Source organism: Sabethes cyaneus, chromosome 3, assembly GCF_943734655.1.
Source record: "Sabethes cyaneus chromosome 3, idSabCyanKW18_F2, whole genome shotgun sequence".
Lineage (NCBI taxonomy): Eukaryota > Metazoa > Arthropoda > Insecta > Diptera > Culicidae > Sabethes > Sabethes cyaneus.
Window position 1 is genome coordinate 176,178,812 of NC_071355.1, and position 20,136 is coordinate 176,198,947.

The following is a 20,136-nucleotide window of genomic DNA, read 5'->3' on the forward strand; positions in this document are numbered from 1 at the left end:
AAAAAATTATTCATTGCAAAACCCACATTTCTTAAATTTGCATAGAACCTCATAGAAATGTAAAAACCCTCATGGCATACATGCATGCAAAAAGATACTTCAAGACCTATATGTTGCACATCTTACCCTTTCCGTGTCACAGATAAAAAAGCAAAGTATTGGGCTTAAACGTCTTTTCTTAGACTTGACCCTTCTTTATCGACAGACTTTACAACCGGCTATTAGAGTACAGGGCGGTTACGGGACTAGTCCTATTGACAATCCTACTGACTGTATCGAGCAGCACCGCCTAGCCGAGATTCGAACATACGACGACTGGATTATTAGAACAGCATCGTACCACGAAAACAACTAGGCGATGTGTCACAGATTCTAAATTATTCTAAATTCTTTCTAAATTATGTCGGGAAAAGAGTGGAACGAGTTCGGATGAAAAAACAATCATTTTTATTCACTGTATATGAATAATACTTTTGCGGCATTTTAGATTTTTTTATTCGACTTTACATTTTATTGACTTCTGCAGATGCTGTTGAAACAATTTCACTATCTAATCACACTTCTCGTTTAGCAATAGTCTTCTCTATAATTCATTAACACACAGAGCATGGCTGTACATTTTTTTCTGCACCATCTACGATTTCGTTCAGTTTTTTTTATTAGGTTCTGTGTCACAAAATTGAATCGTGGTTTCGTAATGAAATTTTACCAAATAGAGAAGTTTGCTGTATTTCACGAATAGAAACCTGAAATTAAATTTACATTTCATTTTAGTTTGACTCATACTTTGCATTGTTTCCGTTTTTTCTGCTCTTGCGAAATTTACTCCGCTATTCCCTGCATTCTCTACACAATACTTCGGACTTCCGGGCAGGGTACACACCATCCTTATTACAATAGGGTGTCCCTCTGTTTATAAGAGAGGGCAAACGATTTTATCTGTAAAATAAACCTAAAAGGTAATTCATATTGCATTATAATACATCCATTTGATGAGGGACAGTATTATTTCCTAGCTTCAGGCGACCAATGCTTTAACAGTGAGGACTCCCTCAGCATAGATATAGTATCTTCACTCTCGTTTAAACTAATTTAACCTGTAAGTCATGCACGGGCATGGTTACTGTCTAACAGCAGCATTCAGCTAGTTTGTTGGCCGTTGTAAGGGACAACCGATTTCACCTATTTAGCGCGTGGGTTGCGAGAATAGATTCCGGTGCCATCGTCCAAAGCAGCACCAACGACACCACCACTATGAAGGAGTGTGGACGGATGGCTCTGCTGGAGGCGCCACCTTTGGTTTTGCTGACGTCCGAGTCCAGCTGGCTCTGGTTGGCATGCTGCATCGCGGCCGGCTTTTCACCTGTGTGTGACGATACGGAAACGACCAGAACAAGCGGAATGGTTAGCGGAATGTTGCTGTGTGTAGTATTGTTGGGAGGAAAATTCAATTTTTGTTCCATTTTCGATTTCGCTGGCAAAGTGCTTGCCATAGAGCATAACGCGGTGGTCTGGCGAATGATAATTAATGGTCCATTGTAATTGGGTTACAGCTGCCGCTAACCTATGAGCGGCATTAATTGTTGTCAGAGTGCGTATTGGATTTTTGTTACGTGGAAATAAATTCAATTTCAAATCTATGCAACGGAGATTGAGTTTATGAATGGACATGTCACGGATATTGAAAATTCTCACATGCAAAAAAAAAAACGTAAATTGAAGTTTGCCAATCATTCGGTAGGTAAATTATACGTACAAATATTTTTGTGCATCCAACCTCTAATAATATCTCAATTTTCTTAGCGATCTTACAATCATTGTGATAATTTGAGGAATGTGTTGCTCGGATCAGAAACACAGATATAAGAATGAACATAATTTGATACGCTCCACAATATCAGAATTCTGGTGAATACCACAGAATAAAGTTTACTAATTGATAACAGCAAGTTACCGGTTAACGGCCGAAGGCCATTGTTGGGGGTGTGAATTTGCACGTATTCGAAAAAGAAAACACTTACAGTAGAGGTGATTCATTATGTCCTACTTGCTTTGGTGCGTTTCATTTGGAAAGCAGACCCTGTTTTGGATATCACGCTCGAAACAAGTTGACTTGTTACTAAATTGGAACATCTGTTTGTGGAAATTTTGCAATCACCAGTTATCTGATTTCCTCGAAACATTTTTGTTGGTAATTGAAAGTGGCAAGGACTAAACTACAGACAAACAGACTTAAACTAGCCACCACATTTCTACTATTAACTGATAAAATCATTCTCTTTGAGGTGGGTGAAAGTAGTTTTCTGTTCATCTGTGGTATTCGCGCTTATGCCGGTACGACTGGTAACTTTAGCAAGCCACCGTTAGTATTTATCCTTCAAGCGTCCAGCTCTATAGCATCTATATTGCCGACCAACGGGAAGGATTTCGAGTGAAGCCATATTTCTGTACCCTCTCCGAAAAGTTACCTTGTAATACGTGAACGGTGATGCTAGCGGACCGGGTGTTGGAAGGTGCACATGTGTAGTTGCCAGCGTGCTTGGAGTGCACCTCCTTGATTGTCAGAACGCTGGTGACTGGTGAAAGTATGTGCGAGTACGGCAGAAACCCGCTGCGATTTAACGCCCATAGCTCTTGTTGCACCGGATGGTGGTCTAAGCTGCTGATGGGATCCGAAGAGTCTGTGGTCAGTTGCGCTTCTGCCGTGTCAACCGATGAATGATCCAGCTGTCCAGGAGGTACCATCATTTCGAGTGCATTTATTCCGAAGCTGCCATCATCCTGGTCCAGAGTGTGGCTACCTGGCTGGTGGCGATGCGCTAGGTGTAGATGACGATGCAGTTCATGCTGGTGATGGCCGTGGTGCGGCAGATGGTGTTCGATATCGGGTTCGTGGAATGGCGCATGATGTTGTTCGGTTGTGTCGCTCAGCGAGGACGTTCCGACCGTGGCCAAGGGTTGGAATGGCGTTACCGAAAACCCATTTTGCTGGTCAAAGTTTACCATGCTTTGCTGGTGGTACCTTGATTGGGAAGAGAACCAACAAGACAAAATGAGGCACGTTCTGAAGTGTTAGAAAGGTGGCTGCAAGTTTGGCGTTAAGTTAATGACTTTCCATTAAAATCCAGTATAGCGAGAACCGGACGATACGGTTGGCAAGTGGATTATGCACACGAACAGTGAACCGCAAACCACTTTTGCTACTTTTTCCGTTGAATTACCAATGACTTGTATATCTGTTATTGTATTATGTAGACGGTTTTAAGTTCTAGCAAGATTATCTCACAGAAACCACAGAACTCACAGAATAAACAATTTAACTCCCGAAAGAAAAGAAAGAAAATACAAATACATAAATGGAGAAAAAATGAAAATGCAGAAACAAGATGATTTTAGATAAACAAAACGAAAACAATTAAATAAAATGATTGTAACAAATAAAAACAGGGACAGAAAATTAAACAAACAAAAAATTAAACGAAAATCGAAAAATTATATGAAAATTGAGAAATTGAAAGAAGTCAAATGAATATAAAAAAATAAAATAAAAATCGCGACATTAAATAAAGAACAAGAAACTAAACGAGAAATAAAATGACAATTTAGAAATAATACAAAAATCGGGAAATGAAATAAAAACCGAAAAATAAAACGAAAATCGAAAAACAAAATCAAAATCGAAAAATAAATTGCAAATCGAGAAATAAATTGTTGTGTGTCAGAAAAATTATATAAAATTAAATAGCTGTGTGATCTACGGCTTAAGTAAGGCCATTACAAATAATTTCAAAAGTTTTTGTCATCCCCCCTTGGAAATTGGCTTGAAAAATCGGGGGGCAAAAAAATAATTTGTAGGGTTAATTTTTTTTCATAAAATCAATTGTCTGTGGGTTCTACAACCTGAAAAACTCGAAAAATGAGTGTACGAGTTGAGTTAATACTTCTACTGCCGCTCTGCGCATAACAGTCCCATTTATATAGGAAACTCCATAGAAAATGTGACGGTTATGCGAATAGTGGCAGTCTAGCACGAAACAAAAATGGAAATTCGAACAACGAAATTTCCGAAAATCGGCCGAAAATTTTTTCTTTCGTTTTTGTCGTTTTTCGTAAATTTTTGCATGGAAAATAATAACGTATATTTTAAAACAAGAATAGATTTGGTTTTCACGTTTAAACTTTAAATAAAAATGCCTAAAAGCAATATTTTTTTTGCTCGATTAAAAAAATCTCATTGTTTTTTTTTCGCCCCCTCCTCCAGTGGCCCAACACAGGAAGGATAAAAACTTTATAAAATATTTGTAATGGCCTAACTCGAAAAATGAGTTTACGGAGTGTTAACGCTCTTAGTACGAAAAAGAAGTGGAACTACTCTATATGGCATGAAGTCATTTGGCATAACGGTTTGTTGGCATAATGGTCACTTGGCATAACGACTTTATAACAAAACGCATAATTGATAATTTAGCCAGATTTTGTTGTTTAGTGCTTCCTAACTGACAATGCGGCTATGTTAGGAAAATGACCATATGGTCATCAAATGATGTTTAAGGAATTATGCCAATCGGACCTTTATGATTATGCCAAGAAACTGGTACCGAATGGCCGAAACACAAATGGCCGAATCACGAAAGTCCGAATCACGAATGGCCGAATCACGAGAGGCTGAGCTTTCCCGGAATGCCTAAATAACTATTCAAAAAATAACATGAAATGGCAAACAGTTTACAAATATCTGGAATTAAATAAAAAGAAAACTTATCAGGTTTAATTCTATTATGAATATTTATTCTTGACAGATAAGTATTTCGCCTACGACTTACAGGCTTCCTCACTGACTCTTTTCTGTTCGAAGTTCGAAAACAGACACTGAGGAAGCCTGCAAGTCGTAGGCGAAATACGTATCTGTCAAGAATAAATATACATGGTAGAATTAAATTGGATAAGTTTTTTGTTTAGATTATAGGCACTTTAACCAGTTTTGGGTCATTCGTGACTTCTGCGGGGTTGGGATTTGAACCCGGGTCCTCGGCGTGAGAGGCGTGAATGCTAACCACTACGCCGGGACTGACCCCGGATAAGTTTTCTTTTTATTTAATTCTAGGTTTCGTATTGTACTAAGACGCAAAAACTTCAGTTAACAAATTACTTCAATCAAACAAAAAATAAAATAAGCAATACAATTATTTACTATAAAACAAAACACCATACTTCGAGAACACTTTTGTTTAGCACTTGATAAAAGTGCAACTGCGTCAACAAAATTTTTAATGATTATTTTGTGAGACCTTACACATTTTGAATAATTTTTTTCATCTATTTCTCTTCGCGAATTTGAAACATCCCCCTGAAAACCCTTTAAATGCGGGTGCCCCCCGCAGAAACCACTACTATTTAGGGGTACGCATTTTCCTAGGTTTACTGACTAGTAGGGATTATCCCTCAGCTAAGTCCGAACGAGCGGCAGCGAGCAAGGATAGCATATACCCAACATTTGTGCAGACTGAAGGCCGTGATTATTTTTGGCCGAATATGATGTTCGGCCATTCGTGTTTCAGCCTTTTGTGATTCGGCCATTTGTGATTCGGCCGTTCGTGATTCGGCCAATAGATATATTATTCCATTTGTTATTTCGGCCATTCGTGATTCGCCCATTTGTGTTTCGGCCATTCGTAGGTAATCCATGCCAAGTGAGCGGCCCCAATGCGATGACCGACAAACGGCAATTTTTTTCGATTTTGTCTCTTTTGGAATGGAAAATGCTGGAAAACAATAACATTCCTGTAAAAAATAATAACATATTTATGAAAAGCAAGAATAGAATTTGTATTCACGATTAAATTTTGGGTAGATACGCGCGAAACGCTTAAATGTTTATGCTTTTTGGTAAAACGTCTTAGTATTTTTTTCGCCCCCAAAATCGGACGTAGAAATACTTTATCAAATACCGTAGACCCCCGTTCGTTTGACCGTTTTTAACCTGAACACTTTTTAATTTGAACCCCGCTGGTTTGCACGAGGTGCTAATTAAAAATGGTTCAAATGTCATTCTCAACATAACATCATTTACTAATGCAGACAATGCACGATAAACACGACTTGTTTGTGTTGATCTAGCGTGTTTAATCTGTTTCACTTTCCGTTTTCCCAATGATTATGATAGAAATCCGATAGGAGAAATAAATATTCAGCGCAAAGAGCAAGGCGGCTAGTTCATACAAGTTAAAGCATATTTAGGGTTGCCAGTTGTTCAAATTGAAAACATACCCCGTTAGTTTGCATAAGGAATCGTTCAAATGAACGGGAGCCCACTGTATTGAATTGGCTTGAATAAAAGTCGTGAATGAAATCTAATCGAGAAATAATACGAAAATAGAGATAAAAAAAATATTTTTTTCGCTCCCAAAATCGGACGGACAAATACTTCATCAAATATTTATAATAGCCTAGATAAAAGCCGTGAATGAAATCTAATCTAGAAATAATATGAAAATCGAGATAAAAAAAATGACAAATAAAACAAAAATCTTAAAATAATATGCAAGACCGAGAAATAAAATGAAATTGCGAAAATAAAGGAAAAATAAATAAAACTCGTGAATAAAATAAAGCTCTGGGTATAGAAAGGGCGCCGTGAAATAACATGAAAATCGAGATACAAAAATTGTAATAATTGGGAAAGTCTAGAAATATAGTGGAATAGAAGCCGCCAAGCCAACTAAGTAAGTAAGAAATATAGTGAAAGTTGTAAATAAAACAGAGATGGAATTGGAATAATCGACAAACAACATGAATACGCGGAAATTGAAGAAACGAAATAAAAATTTAGAAATAAAATAGAAAACGGTAAATTGTATACAAACCAAATAGTAAAATGAAAGTAGTTAAATTAAATGAAAATTTAAACATAAAAGAAGAAGTACAGAAAAATATAAGAAGAAATAAATTAATTTGAAAAGTAAATAAAAACCAAAAACAAAGAGAAATAAACAAAGAGAATAAAAGAAAAATATAGAGACATAAAAGAAGCAGTAGAAAAGTAAAAAAGACGTTTAAAAAGTGGAGAAATGAAAGAAAATGTTTAGAGAAATAAAAATGTAAAGAAAAATAAAAGAAAACAGAAAAAGAAATTAAAGAAAACGGAGCGATAAATAGAAGAAAATGTAAAGAAATAGAAGAAAATGTAAGGAAGTAGGAAGTGAGGAGAAGTAACAAGTAGGAAATGAGAAGTAGGAAGTGAGAAGTAGGAAGTGAGAAGTAGGAAGTGAGAAGTAGGAAGTGAGAAGTAGGAAGTGAGAAGTAGGAAGTGAGAAGTAGGAAGTGAGAAGTAGGAAGTGAGAAGTAGGAAGTGAGAAGTAGGAAGTGAGAAGTAGGAAGTGAGAAGTAGGAAGTGAGAAGTAAGAAGTAAGAAGTAAGAAGTAAGAAGTAAGAAGTAAGAAGTAAGAAGTAAGAAGTAAGAAGTAAGAAGTAAGAAGTAAGAAGTAAGAAGTAAGAAGTAAGAAGTAAGAAGTAAGAAGTGAGAAGTAAGAAGTGAGAAGTAAGAAGTAAGTAGTAAAAAGTAAGAAATAAACAGATAGAAGTAAGAAGTAATAAAAGTAAGAAGTGAGAAATAAGAAGTGACAAGTATGTAGTAAGAAGTAAGAAGTTAGCAGTAAGAAATGATAGAAGTTATTTTTAACTTACCAGAAAACATAAGCTGGATACTCGGTAGCTTGATTAAGTTTACACTCTAACCGTAACGTGGAGCCCTCATCGATATGCAAGTCCGGAGCACCCAAAATATCTGCAACGGCCTCTGCAACAGTAATCAGTGAGACACAACTAAATTATATAGCCAGAAATTACGATAAATAAACCGAAACAACCAAAGATGAGTAAAATAGTCAATGTAACAACTGAGTATCCTGATAACTACAAATACAATTGAACCGGCGAAAATCAATTTGCCATTATACCAACTCTAATAGGACATTCATCCCACTGTGACTCTTCTAGTACCGTTTAGCTTAATCTATCATCGAACAGCCAATTGTCTGTTAACCGACTGGAAACAGAACGTATGTTCGTTTGTTTGAATAACACATATGTCCATCCCGGAAAACAACACGGATCTACCATCCGTTGGGATACGTTTGAGTAATTTAATTAAAACATTCATTAGGGGATTGCTGCGTTATAGTTCTGGCTCTTTAGGGTAGCACGTTGTTCTCTATTTTGGCAACAACTGTGAGTGAAAGGATTTAGACTTACTGGGGTGTTCTCGTATGTGAATTAGCTTGCGTTAATGGTTGGTTTGGCTCGGGATATGCAATTCTCCACATTTTGTATTAAATGACTAAAACTAAAAGTTTAGTTTAGGGTCTAAATAATTAATCATTGAAATATTTTTTATTTTATTCTAATAAAAGCTTCATGAAAAATCTATTATTCGAAAACCAAACGATCTTAAAATAAATTCAAGAATATTCAATATTAATCAGGTGAATATTGATAATAAAGAGATGCAGTTTATAATCATCCAATGAAATCAGACATTTAAATTTCGTAATTTTCTTCAATACCCACAACCCGTGAATGTATTGAATCGCTTCCATAACATAAACGTAGCAAATTTGAATACTTCTTCCGTTCGAACTGCTATCAAACGAAATGAATTGAACAAAACGATATAACACACAACGGGTGAGTGATTCAATCAGCAGACAATAACCAGTACTCGTTTTGCCACATTTTTACGCTGTATTGATTCGATTGTTCTGTTTGTTCAAGAAAATCAATTTGTTAAATTTCGAATAATTGATGGGGACGTGTACAGCAATTGTTGCTGTTGTGAGCCGTGAATTGTTTTCCTGACTGTCCATTTACCGCCACAGGCTGCACCAACATTTTGTATTATTATAAAAAAAATGAAAAAGGAACTATTACTATAACGTTTTGCTATAGCTATCTCATCGTACTGATACGTTTTGATTTGAGTGGGTACCAAACTCATTTGCATCGAATTGAGTATCCTTTTCGGTCGATAAATGGTCATATAAAATGGGAAGGATAAACGCATCCCGAGAATAAGTTCTTATTGAGCTTCCCTTCCAAGATGAAATTGGATCCCGAGTTTTCTCTATTCTACTACCTATAGTTGTTGTCCATGTAAATCGTAGAATTTGTGTTCCGTTGAGCAACGAAAGGGTTTGTAAACCGATAAAATTGTGTTCCGAAATTTTCTAATAGCATGAGGGAAACGACCAAACAACGAGTTGGTAATTTGTTTTCGATCCTATGCTTCCTGTTCAATATATTTATTCAAAATTTGGCTGAACATATCCAAATTTTATGCAATTGATTGGGAATTAAGAATTATGCAAAAAAAAATTATTTCTATTTCCTACATCTACCACGTTTTCAGATCGTCCAGTACCAATTTGATGGAGTTTGGCTTTCTTGATTTAAATATATTGCAATTATAAACGTAATAAACCAATAAACAATAAACTGTAAAAAATCAGAAATAAATAAAACCACCAAACGATATGACCTACCGACAACTGTGAGTTCAATAAAAACCGATTGCACCGGATGCACCGACAGTTGGCATTCGTACAGTCCTTGGTCTTCGTCCCGTACGGCTTTGATGCGCAGTGCCCAGTGGCCCATGTGCCGGATATGTTCCACCAGGAAGCGTTCGTCACTGCTGTAGGTGGAGAGGCCCACTGTTAGCAACTGGAAATCTCTTCGCCGTACCCAGGATACCTGCGTAGGATAGGAAAAGATTTTGCATGGCCTTAGATATTTGTGTTTGTTTTTTGAATTATCTTCTCCATTGCGAACCTACCAGAGCGGCGGTTTGTGTTTGTACGGTACACGGCAACAGCGCGGTACCGCCTCTTTGGGCTGTAACTTTTGTGTTATTTCTGGTCGCAAAGTATCCTTGCGGTAAAATAGGCGTCAGAAAGTTAGTCTGCAGCTGGCTGGAATCTGAAAAAGATGGCAAAGCGAGGCTAAGTATATGGAATGCACCGTGTTTTCCGTTCAGTTTATAAAACATACGTTGAATTATCTTTGTACTTTGAAGCTTACTTTTTGCCAAGATTAAATACTTAGAGTGTTTTTGCAGACTAACATAAACAGAAAAATGAGTAAGAGAAAACGAGCTTGGCCAGATCTTGCATGACGATACTTCGGCATCTGTTTCAGTAAGCATTCAGTATTGAGCATTTACGCTTGAAATTGTTTTAGATGAACGAGTTTGTTCGACATTTTTTGACCCCAATGATGCTGATGGATGATGAACGGCAGGATAGAGTATTCCGCATTCATTCATTCATTCATTCCTCCACTTTTTGGATTTTCTCATTTTAAATCTGTAGGTCTTTCCCATAAAGGCAGGTCTTTCCCATATTTAATATATATTTTTTTGAAAATGCTCAAACTAATAAGGAAAATAATGAAAGATTCTGTAAAAAATTTTAGCTAAAAAACTGTTGAACCCAGGAGCGATCTTGATGAGAAGCGAACAATTTTTTACGAGCTCGAAAAACGCGGATCTTGACCGTGTTAATCGACGCAATCGGCGAAACCACAGAGCTGTTTGTAGAATTTTGTGGCATCGATCAGCACATAAGGTCGTTTGGATTTTTCGTAATCACCAAACACCAGACCAAAATTAGCACGCTTGATGTATGCAACAAACACCTGTCAACGGGTTCAACGTTTGGAGGAGAAAGTCGAATGTCATAACGAAGTCTGCCTACTGTAAAATTCTGTGATCGATCCGACTGTCCGAACTGTCATCTAGCGGAACTGGTGGAGAACAATGGGGGGCATCAAGAGTATCTTTATCACAACGAGCAATCATCAGAAAAGTGCGCATCAGCCGAAGGGAATAGACTTCAGATGAAACTTGTGGGATAATTGATGAACGGTGACATTGAGCGTGACTGTGGGCAACAACGATTCGTTGAGCTGCAGTGAGCTGTTAAAAAATTTTGTAGGAGGTATAAAAGAGCCATAATTGAGTAAGGAGAATGCAAGGATTATGCACGGAAAAGTTACAAAAAGTTTTATCCATACATCCTTGTGTTTGTTTCAGATGAACAGGGAGTTTGCAGTGACCAGTCAGTGATCTGACAAGAATACTGCAATTTACCTTAGTGTGTCGCAACCTTCTCACAAGGCTTAACAATGAAACTTTTCGTTTGACGACAAGATTCAAGATTTTACCAATAACGTTCATGTTCAGATGAAAACCAAGATCGAATCTTTTGTTATATCCACCATGCCGCAATTGGTAAAACAGATTCCGGTCCGAAAACCGACTTTTCTGCTCCATATCATTTCCGGTTATACCAGAATGGCCAGGGACCCAAACCAGATAAACAGCATTCAGAAAGCGTAGTTTTTCTAATTGAGTGTGGCAGGCTATGACTGTTTTAGATTTTGAATTAGCCGCACAAAGTGCTTTTATAGCGGCTTGACTATCAGAACAGAAGTAGATAATCTTGTCAATAGGTTCTTTCTGAAATGTAAATTGCAAAGATTTTAGTTTGAAAAACAGTGCAGTAACTACTAACTACCCAACGAATAGGATTTCTCCAATTCCTGTTCACGGCAGTAAACATCAGCAGCCGCTCGACCTTCGTACAAGAAACCATCGGTATAACAGACCACATAGTCGCAAATTTTGCTTTCCATGTAGCCTGACATCCTCTTCTCTCCAGGAGGAAAGTTACTTTAAAAAGTCCTATACGGAAAAGTACGCATGAGCGTTACATCGCTAGGAGTAAGGGAAAACTTGTCCTCAGCAACAATTTGCGACCACAATCGAGTATGACCAGTGGAACCGTCCACAGACTGCAGGTCAATCGCGTGTAGTCGATAAGCACATATCAGTGCCTCTTGCTTCAGGTGGAAGTGTAGAGGTTTAAGCTTCTAGAGTGGCAGTAGGAGTTGTAGTAAGTTCACCAGACATTGCCATTAAACACATCCTTTGAAGTTGGTTTAGCTTTGTCTGGACAGTCACAACTTCCCCTCTCTGCCACCATACAAGACAACCATACGCCAGTATTGGTCTGACAACGACCGTGTATAACCAGTGTATGTATTTGGGGTTAAGCCCCCAAGAGTTGCCAATTGCTCGTCTACATAGCCCAAAGGCCATGCACGCTTTTTTAGTTCCGAAATCAATATTTGTGGACCAGTCAAGCTTGGAGTTAAGAATCAACCCCACGTACTTCACCTCGTTCACAATATCAACATCCGAATCGTAAAAGTGCAGAGCGCGAGTTCCATCGGAATTTCTAAGTTTTGAAAATAAGACGATAGATGTTTTGCTCGGATTTACCGAAAGTGCAGTTTCTCGGCACCACATTTCCACGACGCGTAGTGCCTGCTGCATTAAGTCAAATAATGTGCTTATGCACTTTCCAAATACTAGGATGAGATAGTCATCCGCAAAACCATACGACGGATAGTCTAGACCATTGAGCTTCCTCAGTAGGTCATCCGCCACAAGGTTTCATGACAGATGCGAGAGAACACCACCTTGTGGACATCCGCAAACACTTTGCTTCAAATGCTTGCTTGCCGCAACGACGAAAACATCAATCGGTTACTAAGCGTTTGTTCTATCCACTTTATGATTATTGAAGGCATTCTATGATAACGAGCAGCCTCCAAAATGGAAGCGAAAGATACGTTGACTGAAGTTCGAAAACAGACACTGAGGAAGCCTGCAAGTCGTAGGCGAAATACGTATCTGTCGTGAATAAAATATACATAGTAGAATTAAATTGGATAAGTTTTCTTCTTTTTTAATTTTAGGAAAGATACGTTATCGAACGCACCTTCAATATCCAAAAACATTCCCAAGCAAGATTCCTTTCGTGAAAAAGCAACCTTAATTTTATTCACCACATCATGTACTCTCCATGGACAAGTGTGGGCAAATCATTTCAGTTAATTAAATATTGAATGTTAATTACAATGTCATTCTAAGCCTGTCCTCCATTTTAAATTCAACACCAATCAAATTACTTGAACATAATTAATTTTAAGTACGTTTCGCTTTGACCCATTTTTTAAATAAAACTAAACTTAACAAAAATGAAGTTCAATTGTAGCAAAAATATTAAGAATAATGTAAATTATTTCTATGATTCTTTTTTATATTTTTAATCTCAAAGTACTGAGTTTCGGGTGCGGTTTTAATCCGTAAACTCATGTTGCAAAAAAAATTGCTCAAAGTCAATCCTGATCCCGAATTATGGCATTGCGCTATCTAGTAGTTTATGTGGATAACTTGCCGAGGCAAAACTGTTCTGGGTAATATGAAATCGGATTATTATCATCAACTTTGCGGTATACAACTATATAATAATATAATTTGATAAATTCTGCAAATCCCGCCCAAGCCCCAATCATTTATTTTGGCAGATTGTTTCACCGAACTATATCAGATCAACTTGTTCCCATTATACCAATTTGCTAAACTATTTTTAGTCGTACTGTATTGTAATACACTTTGCTGCTTACCTGAATGTGGAGCTCCCATTGCGATAGTAAAAATTAGTATCACAGCCAGCAGTTGCCTCTGATTGCAGCAACAGCAACAGCAGCAGCAGCAACACAAGTTGCTGCTCATCGTGTTCCGCCAGGCCATGTTATTGTACGAGCTCCAAGCTAGTCATTTATTTTCTGTTCGGATGTTTTTTTTTCTGTTTTTCTCTCTTTTATATCCCTTCCGCAGACCTCGTCCTTTTCATGTTCAATACAAGATGAGTGAGTGCCGCCGCTTGTATCTTATTACAAAACGTTCTATTCCACGTTGCCACCGTTGGCAGTTTTCCGACGCGTGCGAAGATAAGCTCTAGGCAGAATCGCACCTCACTGTTGTCGCGTATGCAGGCAAGCTGCATCACTACTTTGGCTTGTGCATTTATAATTAACTGACACAGGTACAAGGTAAAAGTTGTGCTTTGTTGCGCTTCCGCGCCGAACACCGGGAGTCCTTTCCACACCAACGTACGTACCGCCGCTGAAAGTGTTTTTCATTTGAAGTGCTTGTTCACACAACTGCCCTCGCCGGCAGGACATACATGTATCGTGCTACTAGTCGTGTATATTCGTTCTTGTTCAAACATCCCGGAGAAAGGATTTTTTATTCCCATCGACCACCGAAGCGTGAGAGCTTTTTCAAGCTTTGTCTTCCGGATAGCCTCGCTTTGGCGCGGCACGCGCGGCTCGAATGACGCTCTATAGATTAATATTGTGATTCACCTGTTAGCTCGCTGAATTCGCTGAATGGAACCTATGGTGCAGCCTATGGTGCAGTTTTCCGTGGCAGTCCGGACGAGAAGCATGTTTTAGCGCTGCTCCCCTCTAGTCGAGCTGCGAATGAAGATAAAATGAATGCATGCAATTTTAATTATGAGATGTTTGTTGAATAATTTGTTGCTGGGTGAAAGAATACAACGGTATTAACGCAATAAATGATACATAGCTGTATAGTGTATTGTGAGCTTCGCACATTTAACCCGGTTTGTGCGGAACAGCTTCTGCAGGAAGCTGCGGAACAAATTGTACCTTTCATAATTATTTTCAATTATTTTGAATTCCGTTAATTTTGTAATGAGTAAAACTTTTTAAATGTTGATGAAATGATAAAACAATACTGTACACAAACAAGCAGGAGTTCGATATAGGTATTGCTTAACACTTTATTGATAAAAAAATAAACTTTTTCCATTTACTCTATAGGTAGTAATAAAGGATGGTATTCTGATCATTGGCGTTTAACCTTTATTTTGTTTCAACGTTCCATATTTGGTTGAATTTTTCCAAAAACTTAAATGGTCTGGAATAGAATCATCATGAATTAGTAGACACAACATTTTTCATGTTCATTCCTTGTAGCTTAGCTAAACTGAAATAGTGCTATTGTGACGCAATGACATCGACAATTCCACACCTTCTACCATAACGAAGTTGCTGTACCAATGGGGCCAATTTATTACGAATTGCTACCGAGTAATTATTTAACGGGTTTCAATGAGGAGCTTATTTCTGGCAGCCGGTAGAAGGCTAACAAACCGGACGGGTTGGTTACAATATGACAGCGATTCACCAGCTGTGTAGAAACCGCTTTCCAAACGCACCCGCGGAATATGCAAAAGGTCTCAATTTGCATATTTTAATGCGAACGCGAAGATGAGTTGTTCCGTTTAGATTTACCAGTGACGGCGGTACACGGTCATCCTCGGGGACGACGGAAAGTTATCGACAAAGATTATGAAACTTCTGAGCTTAAGCTGTGTGGTAGGCTTTCCGGTGAATGTCAGCCGTGGATAACTTCCCGATTCCTTCCTGGGGTAATATTTAGGCGCAAGCTGAACAAATTTATGGAAACTGTTGACTGTAAACTTTTCACTCTCTCCCTCTTTATTAGTGATGTTGCAAATACTGCCCAAATGGTACATGGGCTTAAGCGTTTCCGTATTTGCGAGTGTTTATGCTAATGGAGAAATGTCAAAATTTTAATCAAATGGAAGATCTGCAAAACTTTTACGTCAAGAAAATTTGGTACTATTTGATGAGTATGAGGAAATAATTAAGGCGAAGAGATACTAACTGGTGTCAAGCAATGCCAAGACTACGTTTCTGATACAGTTACCATTGGGATCATTCAATAATGACGTCCATTGCTTATGGGGGGAAGGGGCTGTTAATTTTGTGACAAATTGTGACAAAGGGGGGTGGGGGTCTAGGCAAATATGACATCCGTCGAAAAAAATTCCATTTTCACCAAAAAGCAGCAAAAATATGTTTCTCAGTCATTCATCACTCATCGATTTATTGCTATTTTCGAACTTATTGTTCCAGCTTACGGTGCTTGAAAGTCAGGCACAATTTGTCAATGTTAACTAGATAGACCACGCGTTACATTGAAGGATATATGTAAATCAATTTCAGTTCATTTGCAACCAAAATTTCTAATTTCTAGTTTTTTACTAAATATTGGATAGAAAAGTACAATGAACTTGAACTCTAAAAGCTATCGTCACGATTTAGTGAAACCTGCTTCGCCGACACAGATTGAAACTTGTTTTGAAGCGGAACCGTGCTACTTCAGTTGAAACCAAAGCTTCATTTCTTCATTGATTTGTAACAATTTGCAATTGAATGTTATTAGAGCCTTTGTTCGCAGTTATCCTTTGTTATTAATTGTTATTTTCTATATTTGTTTAATCATAAACTAACTATAAACAATAAACTAAGGTTAAGCTATTTTTATAAACCACTTTTTACTTCCAACACGCTTTTCATTTTTATTTTTAGTTTGTGTGACGTCTAAAGGGGGGGGAGGTTGAGTTTTGTGACACAATCGGACAGAGGGGGAAGGGGGGTCTAAAAAAGCAGAAATTTGGTGGAAGTCATATTTGAATCGTCCCATTTTGTGCTTATAGTTTGTTTATTATTTGAAAATTAAGTTTAGTTTGGAAGTTAGTACTGTCCTGCCTATTCATCGCTAATTGTTTTTTTTTTTGGAAACTATTATTATGTCAGTAGAATTGTAGTTGTAACTTAGATAAAGTCCTGATTATTGTAAAAAGGCTGCAAAATCTGTCCGAATGCAAGCTCGAACTGGTGAAATTTTTCTGAAGACCACAATATATACTTCATTGTCTCAGTTAGCTAGAATAACATTATAGTAATGTCAATTAATCCGATTCAGATCGCTCGTATATTCTTGTTCGCTAGAAGCGATTTTTCGCATCTCTGGCACTGAGTAACATGATTTTTCGTTCTCCGTCAATTACCGCTTTTAATGATAAACCATTTGAAGTTTCGGTGCTAAATATCCAAGTTCTTCTGTATCAAACCACCATGCGCCTCCGTGGAAAGTGAAATGATGGGGTCATATGATTAACCGTTCAACGTGTTAAACTTTTATAAGTCATGTAAATGGGTTTACTATTATTATCACTCCAATTTTGTTCAGCATGTATTATGTACCTAGCCAAAAATACTAACGTATAGCAATCCATTGTTTGCTCCAATTAGAAATTGTTAACCTTTCGAAATCCTGCTCTTACGTATTTTCAAATTTCGTTTGCGTTGAAATGTGACACTCCCACTATTTATAACTCCCCAGCTTACCTAACCTATCGGTGTGCAATAATTTGGCGGCTGCCTCGGTCCGGGCAAGTTCATTCATCATGATCATAGTGCGGAATCACCGCTAAATACCTGACACTGTCACCGCTTCTTGGGCCCACATCTATCACGCCAATTTCCACAGATAAATTTCGACGGCAATACCTAGTGATGGAATAGATTCGCGAGCTTCCGTCTGCCTTTCCTCTCTTACCTGCTAGACTTCAAGGAAGCCCCATAAATCAATCGATGATATCCTCCGCAAGCCAGCCGGTAGTGTGCTTGACGCTGGCATTGAGAAGAGATACTGTTTGTTGCTGTTGTTGGATATACGAATATACATCCTTGCAGCTGGGAGTCGATGGCATAAATCCCGCACCTACTGAGGAGAACATGCTAGCTGAACCACAGTACTGATACTGTTGGGGATTACGCTGCGACAGCTGATATCTACCATCCATTTGAATGTCGGTTAGTATATATGATACGCCAGGTTTTTGGTTACCAGGTACTGTACTGTCCTGTCCAGAGGAGTTGAAGATAATAAGTTTAGCGGACTACACTTGGTGGTCCACAAGTGTACCGCACATGTAGAATACAATTAATGCTCCACGAAGGATTTCAATGACATATCGATTTGCGAATTTTTGCCGCATTCACAGAGCGTGGAACGTTGATGGATAAGTTCGAATGAAACAATAAAATGCGAAATTGATTGGGTGTGTTATGTTCGTTGTTTAGGTTACCCTACATGGTGATGCTAACAATTTCCTCGATTAAGTATTGAAAAATAGATTAAATAAATGGATCCTCAACAAAAAAACAAAAAAAATAAAAACATTATCAAATTTTAAGACGATGATGAGTACTGGTCATCCTAGCTAGCAGCACTGTAAGCAAAATAATATAAACAACATGATGAATAGTCGTCATGATAAACAAAAGCGGCGAATAAACATATTTTATGCCTATAGGGTAGTTGATCCAATAGTTGTGGTAGTACCAATAGTTGCGCTACTATTCATTATTAATGCATATTTTCGTCACCGTAGCGTTTTAGATAAAACAATTACATTCATTATATAAAACAGGTTTTTAGAAGTATGGGTAGTTAGACTACACCATTTAAAATTAAAGCATTATTTGCTAAAATACCAATTTTCCAAAAGCTGACGCGCAGTTGGAGCGCACAACTATAGGCGCTCATCTATAGTTTTGCTACGATGTTTTTTCACTTAGCAACCTAGCAATGTATATGGAATAACACAATTAAAGGAACATCAAACTTAATTAAGGAAACATTAGCGCAACTGTTGGTACAATATAATTGAATCGGAAAATTCATTTTTTCTTTATAAAGCTTCTCGTACAACGAAAGCAATTGTCTTGCCTTGTGACAAATACCTTGTATTTGATAAATTTATATCCCACAAGCATTAATTGAAGCATATACCTCAATAAACAAGCAAAATGAAGGTATGTTGTGCTTAGTGGCGCAACTAATGGATCATCTACCCTAATAGCAATACAGGACAAATGAATCAAGATTTGTAGAAAAAAAATTAAATATTGAAAATTACTTTTCTTAGCTTCTGTGTCATCGTAAGAACATCATTTTACGAATGTTGACAGACAAGACACAACACGTGTCACTCTTACAAATTTTGACAAGATACAACACATATCGCTCTTACCAAATTGGTCAATATTTGTATCATAAACCATATAACATAACATTAATAGTTTGTTGTCTCGATGAAATCAAACATCGATCAGTAAAAAACGCATTCGAATAAAAACTTTCGTAAACAAAACTGTAATATATGCCACATTACTAACTATAAACCAAAGGCAGCGAAACCACGCGAAAGGTGTGACAAGAGCGGATGGTCATTAATAAAATATATTGATTCTCCACGTATTGGTAAACTCTTATAGTGTTCAATAACGATAACTTTCTGTGTGGAGCTTGTAAACAGCTATGTTAAAAATTGACAAAAGCACAGGTGTAAATCACCTGATGTTGTAAATCACCATAACATCGACACTTTACTATCCAGCTGGAGTAATAATGGTAATTTTATTGTTATGCATATTTCGATACGAGTTAATTCCTCATTCAACTTACACGAGCTTTCGAATTAATTTACCCTTTTAACAAAATTAATTTATTACTTGATTACATTCCATAGCATGTATCGGTGCAGGGAAACAGCGATATTTCGTGTATTCAATTGACATAAATAGAATACAGTCTGTCACTAATCTCCAAACACAAGTGACGACTATCTGACCCTGTTAAACATGGTTAACAGAGAGACATTTTTAGGCAAGACTTTTTATATTTTGTAATGCTTCTAACAAGCTCTATAATCTATTCGAGAGATATACTCCTCTAGTTGTTTGAAAAAATGTTCCAGTATTTTGGTTACAGTTCTGATCAGTTACAGTAGCAGTAAATTAAACCAACTAGTACGACGTTAACAAGGCGTTGCAATTCTGTCTGTCTGTCTGTCTGTCTGTCTGTCCCTATGTTCCTTTTAGAATCGAAAACTACTGAACCGATCGGCGTGAAAATTTGCATGTAGGGGTTTTTGGGGCTACGGAAGGTTCTCTCGATGGCAAAAGACCCCTCCCTCCACTAAGAGGGGGGGCTCCCATACAAATCTATGCCTATAAAAATGGATTTCTGTCTGCTCTATGTTCCTTATAGAATCGAAAACTATTGAACCGATCGGAGTGAAAATTTGCATGTAGGGGTTTTTGGTGCCAGGGAAGGTTCTTATGATGGTTAGAGATCCCTCCCCCCACTAAGAGGGCTCCCATACAAATCTATATCTATGAAAATGAATTTCTGTCTGTCTGCCCGAATGTTCCTTATAAAACCAAAAGCTACTGAACCGATCGGCGTGAAAATTTGCATATAGGGGTTTTTGGGGCCAGGGAAGGTTCTTATGATGGTTAGAGACCCCTCCTCCCACTAAGAGG

General features: G+C 37.6%; 1 protein-coding gene across 1 annotated transcript in view; it reads right to left on the reverse strand.

Annotated features, from left to right (window-relative positions):
• Positions 1-494: 494 nt before the first annotated feature.
• Positions 495-20,136, reverse strand: part of LOC128741609 (uncharacterized) — a 112,815-nt gene continuing 93,173 nt past the window's right edge. The window contains exons 4-9 of the mRNA XM_053837549.1: positions 13,528-14,382; positions 9,830-9,972; positions 9,537-9,747; positions 7,684-7,795; positions 2,469-3,022; positions 495-1,363 (exon numbers count right to left, since the gene is read on the reverse strand). Coding sequence (XP_053693524.1) covers positions 1,179-1,363; positions 2,469-3,022; positions 7,684-7,795; positions 9,537-9,747; positions 9,830-9,972; positions 13,528-13,654 — 1,332 coding nt within the window. The 5' untranslated portion in view covers positions 13,655-14,382 and the 3' untranslated portion in view covers positions 495-1,178. The remainder of the gene's footprint in view (positions 1,364-2,468; positions 3,023-7,683; positions 7,796-9,536; positions 9,748-9,829; positions 9,973-13,527; positions 14,383-20,136) is intronic.